This window comes from Gorilla gorilla, chromosome 20 (genome assembly GCF_029281585.2).
Source record: "Gorilla gorilla gorilla isolate KB3781 chromosome 20, NHGRI_mGorGor1-v2.1_pri, whole genome shotgun sequence".
NCBI lineage: Eukaryota > Metazoa > Chordata > Mammalia > Primates > Hominidae > Gorilla > Gorilla gorilla.
In genome coordinates, this window is record NC_073244.2 from 25,175,467 (window position 1) to 25,194,804 (window position 19,338).

Sequence of the window (19,338 nt, forward strand, 5' to 3'; positions counted from 1 at the left end):
TCACCCACCCTGCACCCCGGGGGCTCCTGCAGGGAGAGTCCTGGGCTCCGTGGGCTTCACCTGGGTTTGGCTGCCTGTGGTTGCCCCCTGATGACTTGGGATGTGGGGCGATTCTGGGCTGCCCAGTTTCAGATACACCTGTCTATGGACAGTTCCTGTAATTCCTGGGGGTGATGCTGGGCCCCCAGGGGCAGGGCATGTTGGCCTGCAGAAAGACACAGGCAGGCAGCTTATTTGTGAGCAGGTGCCACAGACTGAATTCTGTCTCCCCCAAACTCACAGGTTGAAGCCTTCACCCCCAGCGAGGCTGTATTTGGAGGTGGGGCTGTTAGGAGGTAGTTAAGGTTAAATCAGGCCATAAAGGGGGGGTCCCGATCTCTAGGATTGGAGGCCTTGTAAGAAGAAGAAGAGAGATCTCTAAGCACACACAGCTGGGAGAGGCCATTCGAGGACTCAGAAGGTTGGCCCCCCAGGGCCAGGAAAGGCGCTGTACCTGGAACCTGGTCTGGGTACTGCTGGGCCCTGATCTTGGACTTCCAGCCTCCAGAAGGAAGGCATTCTGTCCAGAGGAAGACATTTCTGTCATTTAAGCTGCTTGGTCTTTGGTATTTTATTATGGCAGCCTGGGCTGCTAAGACAGCCCAGGGTCCGGCAGGGCTTCCTGGGGAGGTAGTGCTTGAACTGAGTCCCAGATGATGAATGGGAACCATTGTGGAAGGTTCCAGACAAGGGCTTCGTGGGTGCTGGGCCCAGCGGCAAAAGGCAGAGGAGGGCCTTGAGTGCCGCCAGTGGGGAGTTGGGGTTTGCCTCTGGGGGAAGGAAAAGAGAGCTTTAAACCTGGGGATACCCCAGAAGCCTTTCAGAATAACGACAGGAGGCCGGGTGTGGTGGCTCACACCTGTAATTCCAGCACTTTGGGAGGCCAGGCAGGAGGATCACTTGAGGCCAGGAGTTCAAGACCAGCCTGGGCAACATAGGAAGACCCCATCTCTGAAAATAAAAAACTTAGCTGAGCGTGGTGGTGGGCACCTATAGTCCCAACTACTCGGGAGGCTGAGGCAGGAGGATCATTTGAATCCAGAAGGTGGAGGCTGCAGTGAGCTGTGTTCACTCCACTGCACTCCAGCCTGGGCAATAGGGCAAGACCTGTCTTTAAAAAAAAAAAAAAATGATGACAAGAGACAGCCCTCCCGGCTGGGGAAAGAGCCTGGATTGTAACTGAGGCCCCTCCTGTCTTCCCTTAGTGCCTCAATTTACCAGCTTGCAAAATAAGGGTGCAGCTGTGTCTCCCTGCTCTTAGGACTGCTGCAAGGCCCCACACAGGGTGGGCGCTTGGCCAGCTGGCAGGGCTGGAGTCTCTTTTGTGGGGAGGGAGGCCCCTGTGAGCCAGCTGTGTGCGCTCAGCCCCCGAGGGACCCTTCACACGTCCCAGCCGCCACCTACAAGAGAAACAAAACGTGCTCACGGCAGACCCTCTGTTCAGCTGGGTCTGGAAATTTGGCAGCAGCAACCATGCCTGATAAAAGGCATTCCGAGGCAGGCCTGGTGTTTGTATATGTGGTTGTGTATTTACATGAGTGGAGGGAGCAAGGAGGCAGCAGGGGAGTGTCTCCAGGGCCCAGGAGACTCAGCCTGGAATCCACGTGCCCGTGATGCTCTCATCATCATACCCTATCGCTTCCCAAGCTCGGCAGATGTTTACTGAGGAACTCTGGTGGACCAGCCATGCAGCGAGGGGTCAGCTCAGCTCTTCTCATCAGGCCCTCAGTAAACATGGGGACCCACGGCATGGAGGGACTGAGGCAAAAACAAAGTTGACAGCCAGAATGAACTCAGAATGGGCCAAAGACCTAAATGCAAGAGCTAGAAGTGTAAAACTCCTGTAAGAAAACAGAGGGGCTGGCTGGGAGCGGTGGCTCCTGCCTGTAATCCCAGCACTTTGGGAGGCCAAGGTGAGCAGATCACTTGAGGTCAAGAGTTCAAGACCAGTCTGGCCAACATGGTGAAACCCCATCTCTACTAAAAATACAAAAATTCGCCGGGCATGGTGGCGCGTGCCTGTAATCCCAGCTACTTGGGAGGCTGAGAATCGCTTGACCCCGGGAGGTGGAGGTTGCAGTGAGTCAAGATCGCACCACTCCACTGCAGCCTGGGTGACAAGAGTGAGACTCTGTCTCAAAAAAAAAAAAGTCCAGAACAGATAAATCCACAGAGACAGGAAATGGATTAGTGGCTGCCAGAGGCTGGGGGAGGGGAATGGGGAGTGACTGCTGATGGGGATGGGGTTTCTTTATGGAGTGATTGAAATGTTCTAGAACCAGACAGAGGTGATGGTTGACAGTGTACTAAACGCCTCTGAATCATTCACTTTCAAACAAGATCATGGTAAATTTTTTATGTGGATTTTATCGCAGCTTTTTTGAAAGTATATTTTTCATGTAAAAGATTAAAAAAAAATAGAAAGAAACAGGCCACAGAGAGAAACCAATGGTGGGCCGGGCACAGTGGCTTACACCTGTCATCCCAGCACTTTGGGGGCCAAGGCAGGAGGATTGCTTGAGGCCAGCCTGGACAACATGGGGGACCCTGTCTCTACAGAAAAAAAAAAAAAAAAAAAAAAGGCCATGGTGGTGCACACTACTACTCCCAGCTACTTAGGAGGCTGAGATGGGAAGATTGTTTGAGCCCAGGAGGCTGCAGTGAGCCCTGATCGTGCCGCTGCATTCCAGCCTGGGCCACAGACAAAGACCCTGTCGCAAATAAAAGAAAGAAAGAAAACAGATGCGGGACGTCAGTCTCAGGCTGTGGCCTTGCTGCTCCAAGCTGTGTTCCCACACACACAGTTTCCAGAGGTGGGCAGTGGCAGCACCCTGGGGAGGGTCCGTCAGGGCTGGCAGCTCCTGCTACACAGCAGGTGATCCCCTCAGTCACTAGCCTCTCCTGTTCCCCTGGGACCCAGTGCCTGGAGGTGGGCAGCAGCTCCCACATTCCCTGTGTACCCTGCGGCCATTACCCAGCCCCGGCCTCTGGGAGAATGACTCGGTCAGGGGATGCTGGGCATGCATCCCTTACCCCTATGGCGAGGCGTCCGGGCAGAAAATCCTCCCCCACAACACGCACAGGTGATGGTGACAGGCATCTGAGCAAAATGCGTGAGATCTGGGGCTCTTTGCTGGGCCCTTGGAGGAGCACAGGAGGAGGCTTGAGGGTCAGACATGGGAAGTTCTATGTCCACAAGTCAGGGGCAGAAGGCTTTGCTGCAGCCTCCGACATCACTCGGAGCTTTGGGGGTACCTGTCAGAGACTTGGATGCCCCAGGGCTGGGCAGAGGCCTGAGGGCTCTTGTCCCTGTCTCCCTTCTCACACTGGCATCAGCCCCTCCTGGCATTGGGGATGCCGTCCCTGCTGGCGCGTCTGGTTAAAAGCTGGCCTGGAGGGTGTTCACCTCCTTTGTTCTGCTTGATCCAGGGCAGTGACAAGGGGAGCCCCTGGGGAGCGGGGGATCCTGAGCATGGCACTGGATCGAGGCGCACGCCAGCTCCTGCAGGCCTCGTTTTGAAGCCGAGGTCTCAACTGCAGGGAGCAGATGGCATGTCCCCTGGGAGTGCTGGGGCGGGGGCGGTGACAGGGCTGTGGGGCCAGCTCTGGGCAGCATGGGCAGGTGAGGCCTCACGGTAGAGGCCTGGAGCCCTTAGGGGAAGAGTCCTGCTCTGGCTGTTGATGGTAAGTGGCTCCAGAAGCTTCCGTTCCCTCGATGACCGTATTTCACCCGTGGTGGCCCATCTCAGACCCTGTGAGCTCCCAGTCCTGGGCCTTCGCACCTGCTGTTCCTCCTCCCCTGCAAGGCTCCCCAGTGCTGTGTCTCTGCCAGTCTACGGCCGCACAGTGGCTCAGGCTGAAGCTCCCACAGTCACCACTTGCCTGGAGATCTAATGCTTGCTGCCCGCTTTGGGCTGTGGGCTCGTGTGAGCAGTGTGCATCTGGCTGGCTGGCTGCCATGTCCACTGAACCTAGAACCATGCCCAGTGCTGGGCAGACTCTTGCCTTGAGTCTGGCAGGGGAGGTGGGGACACTGCCGTGGTGGGGCGGGAGCCGGGCTGGCTGAGCGGGTGGGTGCCTGAGCCTTGGTTGGTTCTCAGCTGTTGACCCAGCTGGGCTTCACGCCAGCAGCAGGGGTTCCAGCCAGCATGGACATGGGAGGATGAAGGCTCTTGCCCTGTGGGGGTGTCCTTCAAGTCGGCACACATCCCCGCCTGCGGCTGCTGGGATGCTTGGAGATCCCTCCAAGGCCCAGGCCTCCTTCCCCATTCCAGGGTCCCTCTGCCTTCATCAGCCTTCCCAGAACTCCATCTTGGGAAGCCCCGAGTTATGGGGCTGCAGGGTCAAGGGGTGCGAATCCCCGGGGTCCTGGTCAGCTCCCAAGATCCAGGATCCAGGTACATCCTGTGCATTCGCTGGGCTGGAGAAGGTGTTCGCTCCCCACCTTCCTCTTGTAGGGCCATGCCTCAGGCTGAGGTGCATGCTGCCTCTGCTCTCAGGCAGTCTCTGTGCTTTCTTGAGCCTCAGTTTCCCCATCTGGACTGTCAGGAGAGGGGCTGTGCAGAGGGCGGCCCCTTGGAGGAGGCTCAGTGCTGGGCAGCGGTGGGCCCTGGGGGAAGAGCCTTTTGGTACAGGCAGCACCCGTGCAAAGGCCCGGAGGTAGCGACTGGTGGCTCCGGGAGGAAGCACGTGAGCTGGAGCCTATGGTCATGGAGAGTGGAGACTAGACTTTGAAGCCTAGAGGTGGAGGGGGGGAAACTGAGGCCTGACTGGCACAGACAGCGCTTCCCTCCCTGGCCCCCCACAGGGAGGCCCTGGGTCTGCCACGGCTTTGCAGGACCGAGCTCAGCCATCAGCCCGTCTGCTTCCCTCAGTCTCATTAGAAGGTTGGCCGGTTGCCATGGCAGTTGCTTCTGGGCCTGACCAAGGCTGGCTGGTCTGCAGAGCGAGCCCCAGGAAGGGCCAGCAGGTGGGGGTGTCGCTGTGCCCTGTGCAGGATTCCTGGGAGACTGGGTGCTGCCCGAACATCTCTCCACATCCTGGAGAAGTAGCCACAGGCGCATTACACTGGGGCCACCCGGCCTCCATTCCCCTACCTAGGGGCTCCTGCTCCATCCAGCCCTGTGGACGTTTCCTGGGCGGGGCAGGGGGCGTAGACTCAGCAGGAGTGTGGACGTGGGCACAGACAGAGGCAGAGGTGGGCGTTCTCCAGGGTGAGGGTCCTGTCAGCAAGGGGTGGGGGTCAGCGGAGGCCTGAGAAGCCACCTTTACGAAGGGCTCTATAGAGGGGTCAGGTGGGGGGGTAGGACTTTGTGTGAGGGGGTCCCGGCGCAGGCTGTATCAGGAGTGGGGGTCCCTGCGGTCAGCTTGGTAGTGTCAGAGCTTCTGGGTCCACATCTGCCTCCCACGTGCCTCCACTGATGCTGGCAAGCTCTCATCTGAGATCGGGTGGCTTCAGTAACACTTGTCCCAGGAGGGGCCATGTGACTTCAGTCATGCTGGTCACGCAGGGGTTAAGTTTCAGGCATGTGGGGCCTCAGTTTTCCCATCTGGAGAGTGGCATGTACTGGTACACCCTCAAAAGCCCTGTAGAGGGGTGAATCATGTCCCACAAAAAGATACGTCCACACTCTCACTCCTGGAACCTGGGGAGGTGACCTTACAGTTGACTCTTGAATCAATGGTTTTGAGCCACGCATGTCTACTCATACGTGGATTCTCTCCCGCCTCTGTCATGCCTGAGACAGCAAGACCAAGCCGCCGCCCTCCTCCTGCTCCTCCTCCTCCTCCTCCTTCTCCTTCCCCTCCTTCCCCCTTTTCCTCCTCCTCAGCCAGCTCTACGTGAAGGACGGTGAGGACAAAGACCTTTGGGATAATCCCCTTCCACTTCACAAATAGCAAATATTTTCTCTTCCTTAATGATTTTCTTAGTATCATTTTCTTTTCTTTAGCTTTATTGTAAGAATACAGTATGTAATACGTATAACATACCAAATCTGTCTTAATTGACTCATATTATCAGTGAGGCTTCCAGTCAGCAGTAGGCTATTAGTTAAGTGTTGGAGGAGTCAGAAGTTATACTGGAGTGGGGCACGGTGGCTCATGCCTCTAATCCCAGCACTTTGGGAAGCTGAGGTGGGAGGACTGCTTGAAGCCAGGAGTTGGAGACCAGCTGGTCAACATAGTGAGACTCTATCTCTACAAAAGTTAAAAATTAGCCAGGCATGGTGGTTTGTGCCTGTGGCCCCAGATACTCAGGAGGCCAAAGTGGGAGGATCACCTGATCCTGGGAAGCCAAGGCTGCAGTGAGGTGTGATTGTGCCACTGCCCTCCAGCCTGGGCGACAGAGTGAGAGCCTGTCTCGAAATAAATAAATGCATAAATAAATAGAAGTAAAAAGTATAAAAAGAAAAAAAATTATACTTGGATTTTTGGCCGCATGAGGGTCAGCTCCCCAATCCCCGTGTTGTCTCAGGGTCAACTGTAGTTGGAAATAGGGCCTCCAGATGAGACCGTCCTGGATTAGGGTGGGCCTTTCTCTTTAATTGTAAGAGAAAGGAGAGCTGAGCCAGGCCCAGTGGCTCACTCCTGTAATCCCAGCACTTTGGGAGGCTGAGGCAGGCGGATCACCTGAGGTCAGGGGTCTGAGACCAGCCTGGCCAACATGGCGAAACCCTATCTCTACTAAAAATACAAAAATTGTCCGAGTGTGGTGGCACGCCTGTAATTCCAGCTACTCAGGAGGCTGAGGCAGGAGAATTGCTTGAACCCAGGAGGTAGAGGTTGCAGTCAGCCGAGATCGCGCCATTGCACTCCGGCCTGGGCAACAAGAGGGAGACTCCGTCTCAAAACAACAACAACAAAGCCAGAGGCTGGTGCGATTGTGACTTGGGGGGCTGCTTCTTGAGCAGGGGTGTTGGGGATGCCCCTCTAAGGAGGGGCCGTCAGGCCTTGCATGAGGGGTCAGTGGGGAAAGGACAAGCTGGGGGCACTTTGGGGCTTGGGCGGCTGGAGGGAGTGAGGCTGGGGAGGCCGGAGGCAAAGCATGGTTAATGGGGCGCCCACTCACCCTCAGCAGGGCCCTCCAAATCGCCAGTGGGGTCTACTCTCACGGCCGGGCAGCCAGGACCAGATGCCCATCTATCTGGCCGACAGGCCATGAGTGAGGTGCACCCTGGGAGCTGCAGCTTTCCCGACTCCTACCGGACGCCTTCTCCAGGCCTCAGCTGTTTCACCTGTGGCCCCGCTTGTTGACAGCCATGGGGATGGTGGGGAGATGGGACACCTGAGTCCCAGGTCAGCCCCGAGCCTCTGTGTAGGGCAGGCTGGAGCTGCTGTGGCATCCCAGGAGCTCCCTCCAGAGCTAGCCGCTGGCTCCAAGTGAGGGTTACACCTTGAGGTGGCTTGTGTTGCCTGGGCCAGCTGAGGAAGGGGGTGGCCAAGCTGCCGCCTGAGGCCTCCTGGGTTTTAATCTTAAGTGCTTGTACAGCCTCCAGACGGGCCTGTCACCTGGCTTGTGAAGTCAGCTGTGGAGGGGGTGCAGCAGCGTTCATTCATTCATTCATTCAGCCCCTCACATCTTTGTTCACTTGTGGATTCCGCCGGCAGGCGCTGCTGAGCAGCGGGCCCTGGGCTGGCTGCTGGGTTCACGGAGCTCGTCCTCAGGGTCTCAGTGGTTTGGGGAGCACAGCGTGGTGGGGGCAGGGGATTGTGATGTGGCAATGAGAAAAGCTGTGATGTTGCCTGCAGTGCAGTGACATCTGGCAGTTCTTCCAGCTGAGGCCAGAGGTCCGTGGGGGCAGAGCCTAAGCTGGCGTCCCACCACCCTGAGACTCCAGAGAAAGGAGGACCCTGTTCCCAGGGGTTCCAGCCAGGCTGGGGAGGAAAGTCAGCTCCTGCAGACTCAGGAGTCTCCATGCCCACCCTCTGGCTAGAAAATTCACTGGAAAGACTCCCCAGAAGCCGTTTTGTTCATGCTTATGGTTTATTGCAGTGAAAGGACACATTAAAATTACCCAAGGGAGGCTGGGTGTGGTGGCTGACACCTGTAATTCCAGCATTTTGGGAGGCTGAGGCGGGTGAATCTCTTGAGGTCAGGGGTTCAAGACCAGCCTGGCCAACGTGGTGAAACTCCGTCTCTACTAAAAATACAAAAATTAGCTGGGTGTGGTGTTGCATACCTGTAATCCCAGCTACTCAGGAAGCTGAGGTGAGAGAATCGCTTGAACCCTGGAAGTGGAGGTTGCAGTAAGCCGAGATAGCGCCACTGCACTCCAGCCTGGATGACAGAGCTAGACTCCATCTTAAAAAAAAAAAAAATCACCCAAGGGAAGAGGCAGATGGGCAGGGTCCAGGAGAAACCAGGCCAGAACCTCCAGTCAGCCCCTCATGTGAACAGTGCGTAATTCTCCCAGCATGGAGCACTGCCAGCTGCAGAAGCTCCCCTGGCCTGCATGTCCAGGGTCTGTACTGGGGGCTGGTCCTGTAGACGTGGCTGACCACCCTCATGGCCAACCTGTCTCTAGTCCCTCCAGATGTCAAGCTGATGTGCCCAGACTCCCACCCTAAAACCACAGTGTGAGCAGACTCTGCCATAGCCCAAGGCCTCAGGCACACAATGACACTCTTATCAGGCAGGATATTCTCCTGCAGGTCACCTCCCAGGAGCTGGGGACAAAGGCCAGACCTCTCTTGGGGCCAGCTTAACCCTTTTGCTGTACAACTCCTCATGCAAAACCAAGAATGAGCATGGGGTTCCCCAAAAGAAGAGCAGAGGCCAGGCGCGGTGGCTCATTCCTATAATCCCAACACTTTGGGAGGCCGAGGCGGGTGGATCACTTGAGGTCAGGAGTTTGAGACCAGCCTGAGCAACATGGTGAAAAACCCTGTCTCTACTAGAAATACAAAAAAAAAAAAAATTAGCCAGGCATGGTGCCTGTAGTCTCAGCTAGTTGGGAGGCTGAGGCAGGAGAATCACTTGAGCCTGGGAGGTGGAGGTTGTAGTGAGCCAAGATGGCGCCACTGCACTCCAGCCTGGGCAACAGAGCGAGACTCCATCTCAAAAAAACAAACAAACAACAACAACAAAAAAGAAAAGCAGAGTCCCCACTCAGTGCCCACTCCTGGCCCAGGGGCTGTGCTCCGAAGCCTGAGTGCCTCCAGCAAAGTGGACAGGAGCTGGGAATTGTGGGCAAGGTTTGGACAGAGATGGGGCTTGGGAACCATGAGAGTTCTGTGTGTCCCCAGTCCTGTAGATTGTCCCCGCATCCCAGGTTTCCTGTGGCCTGGGGACATAGTGCAAACAAAGCTGCTTCAGGGAGTTCTTGCCCCTGATGTCTGGCCTCCTGGGAGCTGGCAGCTCAGCCCGTGTAGAAAGCACATGTGGCATGAGTACCTGCTGTGTCACACGTCGTGTGTCCCTCTCACACCCGCCTGTAGCACTCACTCTAGGTCGGGGACACAGGTCCAGGAGGGGTCACAGCCTTTAGGGCCATACAGTCAGTGAGAGGTGAATGTAGCACAGGTTTCTGTCATGCTACTTGGACACAGAAGAGGGTGGAGAAAGTCACGGGAGGCCACAGGCGACCTATGCCCAGGTAGGTGTGGGGTGGGAGCTGTAGGACCCCCACCCTAGACCCCCTCCCCCTGCTGCAGCCCGGAGCTGGCCTGTTTCATCTGATGTGACTGCTGGGAGGGACACTGTGGATGTTCATTGTGTATGTGTCTGACCAGCGGCCACCAAGGGCTCCCAGCACAGACCCTGGGCCGGACCCCCAGGCCCTCGAGAGCCACCCAATAACACACAAGGTTAATCTTACCATCGGCTCCACTTCAGCTCACAGGAAACAGCTGTTTACCTGGGCGAGGTGCTCAGCCGGGCAGGTGGCCAGTTCCCGGGCTTTACTTCCGCCTCCGGTGTCCAGGGCCCCCTAGGAAGCTGGGGCGGTGGGGCAGCCAGCTCTCCACGCACTGCCAGGAGCTGTTTGTAAGGAACGAGTCGGCCTTGTTGTGTACACAGTATCCACCCTAGCAACCGCCCCTGCCGGGCCAGAGTGGACAACCACCCTTCCTTCCTGCCTGCCCAGCCCTGCCTCTCCTCACGGTGGCTGCCTCCCCCAGTTGCATGGCGGGCATCATGGACCAGCATCCCCAAGGGCCTTGGGTCGTGCCACCTGGGTCAGGAGCCTCTGTTACTGGCAAATCAGCATCAGCCACATGAAGGGGAGGAGGCCAGGTTCCAGCCCTGTTCAGAGTCAGCGTGACCCATCAGGGAGCTCCTGGCCCCTGGTTCTGTGCCCCGATGCCATCAGGGAGTGGGAAGCAGGGATGCAGCCGAGTTGAAGGCGCTCAGCTGGGCCCAGCCCCCAAGAGGCTGGGAGGGACCATGAGGAAGGAACATGGGGCTCAGGACCCTCTAGAACTCAAGCTGGGTCTGGGGGACTGACTTGGCTGCCCTGGCTCTGTGTGGGCTGCCGTCGGGATCACAAGTCCCACGCTTTGAAGGCCATCACCATGCTTCTGAGACAGCTTCCTCTGATTCAGGCCAGTGGAAAGCGGCCTGGCCTGCCAAGTCACAGCCTCTGGCCGTGATAAGAAATGGCTCCCCTGGGCTGGTGAGGGGCCTCCTTGGCAGGCTGCAGGCCCGCCAGTGCCTCTCTTGCTCATTCACTGACTGGCCGAATCAGCAGCAAGGCAGCCAGCTCCCCAGGTTCACGGTCATGGGTTTCTGCATGGTGCATTGCCCCGCCTGGGGAGCCGTCCTGGCACCTTGGGTTTCTGATTCTGCCATTTTTGGTGGAGGGACACCTGGTTTCCTTAAACATCTGGGTCATGAGGTCCTGCAAACTTCTGCATTTAGGCTGTCAATCCCACCACTTGGGTCTTTTTGTGCCTTTGGGGCTGGCACTCTGAGGTGAGCCTGGGAGGTGACCCCTCCCGCAGCTGCTGGCTTCTCTCTCGCAGCTCCAGCTCCAGAAATCCCAGTACCTGCAACTGGGCCCCAGCCGAGGCCAGTACTATGGTGGGTCCCTGCCCAACGTGAACCAGATCGGGAGTGGCACCATGGACCTGCCCTTCCAGGTGAGTGCCCCGCCCCCTGGCCCTGCCCCCATTGTGGGGAGCTTCCCCCAGCCTCCCACTGGGGGCCAGACATTGAGGACAGCTGGGGTTATCAGACAGTTGGCGGAGCCCACCCAACCCCTGCCTTCTCCTTGTCTGCCCTGGGAACCAGAGGAAGCAGAGTGGCCCCACCAGGGTGCCCCTGCAGCCCATTCCCCATCAGCAGACCCCGAGGCGAGCCCTCCATCTGGCCTCCAGCATTTCGGCAGCCGCTACACCTGTTGGCCGGCTGTGCGGCAGCGGGAACCGCTCGGGGCCACTGGGGCTTGGCTCTGTCCTGCCTCACTAATCCGCAAGCCCAGCAATTCTCAGAAGGAGGCCCGGCGGCCTGACCCCACTTGTCTGCAAACGTTTCTTGGCAGAGGCCCACACAGCGCGGCTCCCGCAGGCCGCACAGCCGCCGTGCACAGCCTTATCGTAAACAGGAGATAAGGCCCACAGTGGCCCTCTTCCCTGTCCCTGGTCTGCGGGTGGAGATGGGGATGGGGTGGGGCCAAGGGAGCTGGCCTATGAATCAGGGCCACCCCCAGGACGGTGTCTGGGCTCTGCATGGACAGGTCCCCCTGGGGGGGTCACACCTACTCTGTGGCTGAGAAAACCAACTCGGACACAGCCATGGCCACTGACAGGCCAGGTGGAGCCGGGGCCCCTCCTGAGTCACCCACCAGCTCCACCGCCACCTGCACCGCCGCTGGACAGGGCAGGGATCCTTGGGCTGGCCACCTCGGTGCGCCTGTTCTGGCATACACAGTGCGGGCCATCACTGATGCTGGGCGTGTTCTTTGTCACAGCCCTTCCCGGCCGGGTTTTCTCCCCTCCTGCCCTTCTCTCCCTTTCCTGTTTCTCCTGTCCCCTCTTCCCTGGAGGAGAGTCTCTCTCTGGGCACCTTGCAAGCTCAGCCTGAGTAGGGCTGAGGGGCACAGGACCCTCTTGGGTGTCTGTCGCCCGAGGCCCACAGCCCGGGGGGAGGTCCCACGCATCCCGCCTTTGGGGCCAGGCAAGGCAGCAGCGTCTCAAAGTCTCGGTTCTTTGCATTTTCAGCCCAGCGGATTTCTGGGGGAGGCCCTGGCAGCGGCTCCTGTCTCTCTGGTAAATGAGCCCCCAGGCTGAGGCCGCGGCGTCCCCGGCGCCAGCCTGCAAGACCCCGACCCGTGTGCGGGCGCTGGGGATCCCTGAGCTCCCCAAGCGGCCGCCCCTGCGGCTCCCAGGGAGGTGGAGGTGTCCCGTCCGCCAAATGGAAATGGATCCACTCCGCACCCCCATCTCGGGAAGTGCGTATGGTCGCGTCGAGAGGCCCTGGGGACTCTTGGGGTCCATCTGGGGCAGATGCCATAGCCGCGCATCCCCATCTGGGGTCCAGCAGAGCAGAATCCCAGCATGTGCCCCAAAGCTGCATGGTCCGTCCCTATATATACACACACACAAACACACACGCACACATACACACACGTGTGCACGCATCTCCCAAACCAGGCCAGCAGGCAGGACGTGGTGAGCCCGGGTGTGGCCAGCCCCTGCTTCATTCTGCCTCTGACTCGGCTTTGGCTGCTTCAGTTTCCCTCTGGGCTTCAAGGCATCTCTGGAAGGAGATGAATTGCCCCTACCCTGAGGAGCCTGTGCACTGGACAGCACAGTTCCCACCCTCATCGTCACGGGCCCACGTCTCCCATGCCCACAGCCTTTTGGGGGCAAGAGCCACAGAAAGACCCAAACCAGCAGAATTCATGCTGGATCGAAGAAAGACTTGAGGGTCCCCAGGGCTGGGGACAGTAGTCAGCCCTGAACTCTGGCCGAGGCTGGGACAAAGCAGCAATCCTAGCCATGGACAGGCTTCTGGAGAGGAGACTCACTTTAGTATCAGAGTCTCATTTTGCCCGGCTGCCCAGAGAAGGCATAAGGGCTCAGGGGCCAGATGGCCGGACTGGGGGATTGGCTGCATCCAAAGCTGGCAGAGCCTGCTGATCTCACCCCGGTCAGATGGCAAGTGGGCAACACAGGGTCAGGGCGGGCTCCTGGCAGCCCCGGGGGCATGAGGCCGGGCATGTAGCAGGGCCTGGGGAGGGCCAGCCTGGTGCCAGCCCCAGGTGCTGGGAGGAAGCCCCGTCCAGCCAAGCAGTGGGCCATGGCTCCGGAAGGCGCCTGTACTTGGCTCTGGTGGTGCCTGGAGTGCCTGGAGGAGGCTGCGGGGGAGGGTGTGTGGGGGCCGCGTCTCAATCAAGAGCAGCCCTGGGCTCCACAAGGAAGCCTCCCAGGAACTCGCGCTTGGCCAGGTGGGCCCCAAAACAGTCCTGGGCTGGAAGCTCCTGGGCCGTCTCTTGGCAGGCCCCTCCAGGGATGACGTAGGTGGGGGTAGGAGGCCGTCCAGGCCTGGAGAGAGAGGGTGGAGGCCTGTCTGCACCTGGTGAGACTGGGGAGGAGGGCTGCCTAGGCCGGCTACATCCCTGGCACCCGGCGGGCGCTGGCCCCGAGCTTGTGCCGCTCTGCCTGGCCTGTGCATGCCAGCTGCACTGCACGCCCCTGCCACCCTGGCTCCCGGGACCCCAGCTCACACCCCCTCCCTGCCTCCCAGTGCTTGGAGAGCCAGGGAGCTGGGGCTGAAGGAAGAAGCCCATCCCAGGCTGTGGAGCGATGGCCGAGGGTGCTCCAGAGTGGGGGGCCCTGCGATCAGACTCTGGGGCCAGCGCTGGGGCCACAGCTGGTAACCATTGTTCGGATTTCTCTCTCTCTGTTTCCATCTCCTCCTCCCCCAGACCCCCTTCCAATCCTCGGGCCTGGACACCAGCCGGACCACCCGGCACCATGGGCTGGTGGACAGGGTGTACCGGGAGCGTGGCCGGCTCGGCTCCCCACACCGCCGGCCCCTGTCAGTGGACAAACACGGACGGCAGATATCCTTTTCCCCAGAGGATGAGGGTGGGGGCCAGGCCCTGTCGGTGCCGGCAGGACCCCAAGTTTACCCAGCAGGTTCTGACAGGGCTGCCTGCTTCCAGCTCTGGGGACAGAACCAGGGCAGCACCATCTGGGAGGCTTGATCTCAGGGCAGCCTGGGGGACTTCCTGGAGGAGGCTGTGCCACAAGCCCTGGAGCCTTTGGCCAGACTTGGGGGCTCAAGGGGCACAGGGAACAGCTCCCAAGGCAGGAGTTGAGGAAGGTTATACCTGACCACAGAGGGCTTAGACACCTGGCAGGGCAGTGGGGCCAGGAAGGCCGTGAGCAGGGAGCCCACAGTCAGGGCTGTGAGCTGATGAGCCCTCTCCTACGCGCTGCACGGAGGGCAGCCCAGCCAAGGCAGTGGGGCTAAGGGGGTCTGTGTGAGACCCGGACACATCCAAGGGAGGCTCCATCTCTGTAAGACAGGAGTAAAATTCGCCTCTGCGACTCGGTCATGCAGAGATCAGCCAGAGTCCCCCCCTCCCCACCAGCTCAGCCGCCCCTTGGTGCTCAGCCAGCCGGGCCCCACAACACCAGAGTCTGAGCGGCCTCAGGTTGCTCCCGGGATCCCCCGGCTCTCCAGAACAGAGAAGCTTGTTCTCTGGTTCTCATTTCCGTGGGCTGGGGGAGCTTGACCAGCTGGGCCCCAGACTGAGCCCTTGGGCCCCAGGAGCCACCCCGTCAGCCCAGGATGGAGAGTCCAGACCAGGGTCAGCTGAACTCAGACTCCCCAGCGTCCCCACAGGCCCTACTTTCACAGCCCAGAACCCCTTCCCTTGGAAGGGGTGCAGCCCGCACGTGCGCTCACGGAGCAGAGTGCTGAGTGCTAGGTGGACAGGGCTGTACCCCTGGAGAGCCCCTGGAACGGGGGCTGCTTGTAGCCAGGCAGGAAAGGCCGGCAGGAAACGCCCCCCGCCCTACTGGTCCCAGCTGTTTGCAGGCCTCAGGCCGACCCCAGCCAGCCAGCCGGGGCTTCCTGCCCTGGGCTGAGAGTGTGTTGTTGGAGGCGGGGTCTCAGCCAGTGGCACTGCCTCCTTAACTCACCTCACGCCGACAGCTGCCCCTACGGCACCGTGTACCTCTCACCACCCGCGGACACCAGCTGGAGAAGGTCAGTGGCTGGACGCCCCCCCCGCCCCCTTCTTGTTGGAAACAAAACCAAACTCTCATCATGGTTACATGTGGAAAAGCAGGACACAGTCGCTTAAACAATGACCAAACTAAGATGCATCCAGAAGTTTCTAGAAATTAGCCTTCACCCTGAAACACAGGAGTTCCAGCTTTGGGAGGTCTTCTAACATTTCCCTTCCCCCCACTTATGACAAAAAAAAAAAAAACAAAAACAAAAGTGGGACCAGGAGTGGTGGCTCAGGCCTGTAATCCCAGCACTTTGGGAGGCCGAGGCAAGCGGATCACTTGAGGTCAGGAGTTCGAGACCAGCCTGGCCAACATGGTGAAACCCCGTCTCTACTAAAAATACAAAAATTTGCCAGCATGGTGGCGCATGCCTGTAATCCCCAGCTACTCAGGAGGCTGAGGCGGGATAATTGAACCCGGGAGGCGGAGGTTGCAGTGAGCCAAGACTGAGCCACTGCACTCCAGCCTGGGTGACAGAGTGAGACTCCATCGCAAGAAAAAGAAAGTGGGACGATATCGCATATTCAGCACTGTAGCTTGCTCTTTCCTATTTAATGCTGTATTCAGAGCAGGTACCCATGTTACTCAACAGCCATTAAAAATGTGATGATAAAATTATATTAATACATTTAGGATGGAAGATTAGGAAAAATACAGGCCAGGCATGGTGGCTCACGCCTGTAATCCCAGCACTTTTGGAGACCAACGCAGGCGATCACTTGAACCCAGGAGTTGAAGACCAGCCTGAGCAACATAGAAAGATCCCATCTTTACAAAAAATGAGAGAATTAGCCAGATGTAGTAGTGCACGCCTATACTCCCAGCTACTCGGGAGGCTGAGGTGGGAGAATTGCTTGAGCCCAGGAGGTCAAGGCTGCAGTGAGCTGTAATCATGCCACTACAGTCCAGCCTAGGCCACAGAGCGAGACCCTGTCTCAAAGGCCTAAAATAACAATAATATAGTTAATATAAAAACATACAATAATATAGATTATGGTTGCACAACAATGTGAATGTACTTAATGTCACAGAACTATACACTCAAAAACAGTTAAAACTATACATATATACACACATATTTACATACATATGTATACAAACGTGTGTGTGTATATAATTTTTTTTGAGACATGGTCACACTCTGTTACTGAGGCTGGAGTGCAATGGCACGATCACAGCTCACTGCAGCCTCGACTTCTCAGACTGAATCGTCCGACCTCTGCTTCCAGCTAATTTTTTTTTTTTTTTTTTTTTTTTGGAGAGACAAGATCTTGCCACGTTACCCAGGCTGGTCTCAAACTCCTGGGCCCAAGTGATCCACCCATCTCGGCCTCCCAAAGTGCTGGGATTACAGGACATGAGCCACTGTGCCTGGCTGTTATAATATTTTACTACAATAGAAATATATATAACAGGAACAGTGGCTCACACCTGTAATCCCAGCACTTTGGGAGGCCGAGGCGGGTGGATCACTAGAGCTTGGGAGGTTGAGGATGCAGTGAGCCATGATCATGCCACTGTACTCCAGCCTGGGGGGCAGAGTGAGACCCTGTCTCAAAAAAAAAAAAAAGAAAAACCATATACATACATACACACGCACACACACCACACACATACACACACGTTAGTAAACAGAAGAAAAGTAAGCAAGCTGTTCAAAATATATATGTATACTACAATATTAAATTCTCACCAAGCCCGTATCATAGGTCAGGCCCTGTTCCCGCCATCACATTCATTAACTTATATGAAATGAATGGAGCTTTATGGAGTGGGCAGTGTGTTCATCTCCATTGTAGTCCATTTTAGACATGAGGAAATTGAGCACAGAGAGGTCAAAACACTTGCTCAGAGACACATAGCTGGTGATGGCTGTACCCACATTTTGCCTGGCAGCCAAGGAGGCTTTCTGGGGACCCACTCTTGAGGCACCTGCAGCCAGGAGCAGATTGGGTGGCCTCGTGCCTTCTCCCCATCAGTTCCTAGAGGGAAATGCGGTGCCTGGAGGCAGAGGGAAGAGCCTCTCCTGGGCTGGTTGAAGCAAGACCTCCTGCCTCAGGTTGGCTTCCCAACCACGGGGGCCTCTAAGTGGCTTCATTCCTTCCGGGGCCTTCTCCTAGCCCTTTCCACCTGTCACACTGGGTTTGTGTGACACTGAGCATCCTAGAGGGCACAGTCACCTGATTGTCACCAAGAGGGGACCTGGTGACAGACTGGAGGCTCATACCCCAAGGCTGGGCACCTGTGGGGCTCCTTCTTTGGGAGGTTTCAGCAGGAGGGCACTGTCCTTTCCCCAAAGCCAAGAAGCCTTGCTCTGTTGCCCAGGTTGGTCTTGAATTCCTGGGCTCAAGTGATCCTTTCACCTCAGCCTCCTGTGTCGCTGGGACCACAGGCGTGCGCCACCTCGCCCGGCTGCTTTTTGTTTTTCACAAGCTTTGCAGATGAACACCGCAGTCACTCTGGTGGCTCTTTTTAGAATGAGGTCCTGAGAGCTTTGCTCAGGTGCAGCAGCTCACAAAAATGATCCACAGCTGCCACCCTGTCCATCCAGCATGTCCCAGCCGGGATCAGGACTGTCGCATTGTCTGCCTTGGGCGCAGGCTCATTGTCTCTTCCTCCCTCCCCACCAGGACCAATTCTGACTCCGCCCTGCACCAGAGCACAATGACGCCCACGCAGCCAGAATCCTTTAGCAGTGGGTCCCAGGACGTGCACCAGAAAAGAGGTATGGACAGGGGACTCGGGTGTCTCTGCTGGGGTGAGGCAAGTCCAGCAGGTAACCCCTGTTCTCCAGGAGGTCACAAGCCTGTGGGCAGATGGCTCTTCAAAGGAAGACTCAGACCATGCTGAGGGATCGGGGGAGGGGATCAGAAACTTTCAGAGGTGGTGCTACTTAAGTTGGATTTTGAAGAGTGCATAGGAGTTTTCTAGGCAGAGAAAACAACCCTGCAGGCGCACGTTGGCTCCCATTCCTGGATTGAGGGTGTGGCCATGAAGTCTGGGTGCTGCACAGATGCTTGTTTCAAATGTAGTGGCAGCAAGCCCACGCAAAGGAGCATTTGTCAGCTCACGACAGAGCAGGCCAGGGGTCGACTTCTAGCCACAGGTTCCGCTCCTTCCACTGCTTCCCACTGGACTGTTTCCTGGCTCTGCTGCTGATAACTCTCCTCGCCTGCAGCCCCTGGGCCCATCCTAGCTATAGCGAGTGAGAAAGAGGCCATCTCTTCCCAACTCTTGGCCAGAGTGTCGCCTCCAGCTGAGCCATGCACACCCCTGTGGCGGGGACAGATCTGTACCCAGGTCCTTGGCTCCAATTTGAAGCCGGGCGTGGAGGCGGCACCCTGGGAACCTTCAAGGAGGGCATATGCTGTCTTAAAAACTGGGCCGGTGCCATCAGGGAAGGGAGCTTGGAGGCTTGAGGCCAGCCCCAGGGAACCTGGTGTGGCCCAAGGCGCTGAAGCCAGGGAGTTGCACATGCTTAGGGCTCACATACCTATGCTTGTATTGCTGCCGTTCACCGAGTGGGTGGTTAACACGCAAGGGAGATTCTGCTGATAGGAGGAGGAAGAGGAGGAGGAGGAGGACTGTTGGCCAGAACCTCACTCCGGGGTTCCAGCTCAGCGTGCAGCAGAGACGGGAGGGAGAAGAAAATGTCTCCATAATGAAAATGAGGCTTCTGGAACACCCAGGGGTGCTGAGGACGGCACAGTGCCTGGGGCTTCCCTGCTATTCCTAATGAGCAGGCTGTTCTGAGGCTGCTCCCTGTCCTACTAGGTCCCCACAAACAGGACGTCCGAGGGGTGGGCACTAGGATGTCACCATCCCCTGGGACACTGTAACCTGGGAAAGGAGCTGTGACGTGGGACCCCTGGTGGCCTTGGAGTGGGGGCCTGGCAGGGACACATCATCTATCCCCACTCTCCTCGGAGCGCCTGAGGTGGTGACAGGGCTGGGGTTGGCCTGGCTGCCTCCTCGCAGCCTGGCTTTCAACAAGGAAGGGGTTGGCCTATCTGGCTGTGCTCATCGTGGGTCTCCCAGTTACAAGTAAAAAAAATGAAATGTGCAACAGGCATAAAGAAAATGGGGAAATGGGCTGGGTGTGGTGGCTCACGC

The 19,338-nt window shown here is 57.7% G+C and overlaps 1 protein-coding gene across 15 annotated transcripts in view; it reads left to right on the top strand.

Annotated features, from left to right (window-relative positions):
* CRTC1 (CREB regulated transcription coactivator 1) overlaps positions 1–19,338 on the top strand; it is a 94,801-nt gene that overhangs the window by 49,069 nt on the left and 26,394 nt on the right. For 8 of the 15 annotated variants that reach the window (XM_055372207.2, XM_055372208.2, XM_063701116.1 and 5 more), the window contains exons 2-6: positions 11,002–11,118; positions 12,199–12,246; positions 13,908–14,045; positions 15,138–15,199; positions 17,856–17,950. In XM_055372207.2, coding sequence (XP_055228182.1) covers positions 11,002–11,118; positions 12,199–12,246; positions 13,908–14,045; positions 15,138–15,199; positions 17,856–17,950 — 460 coding nt within the window. The remainder of the gene's footprint in view (positions 1–11,001; positions 11,119–12,198; positions 12,247–13,907; positions 14,046–15,137; positions 15,200–17,855; positions 17,951–19,338) is intronic. The other 7 variants (XM_055372199.2, XM_055372202.2, XM_055372203.2 and 4 more) reach the window with 1 other exon arrangement.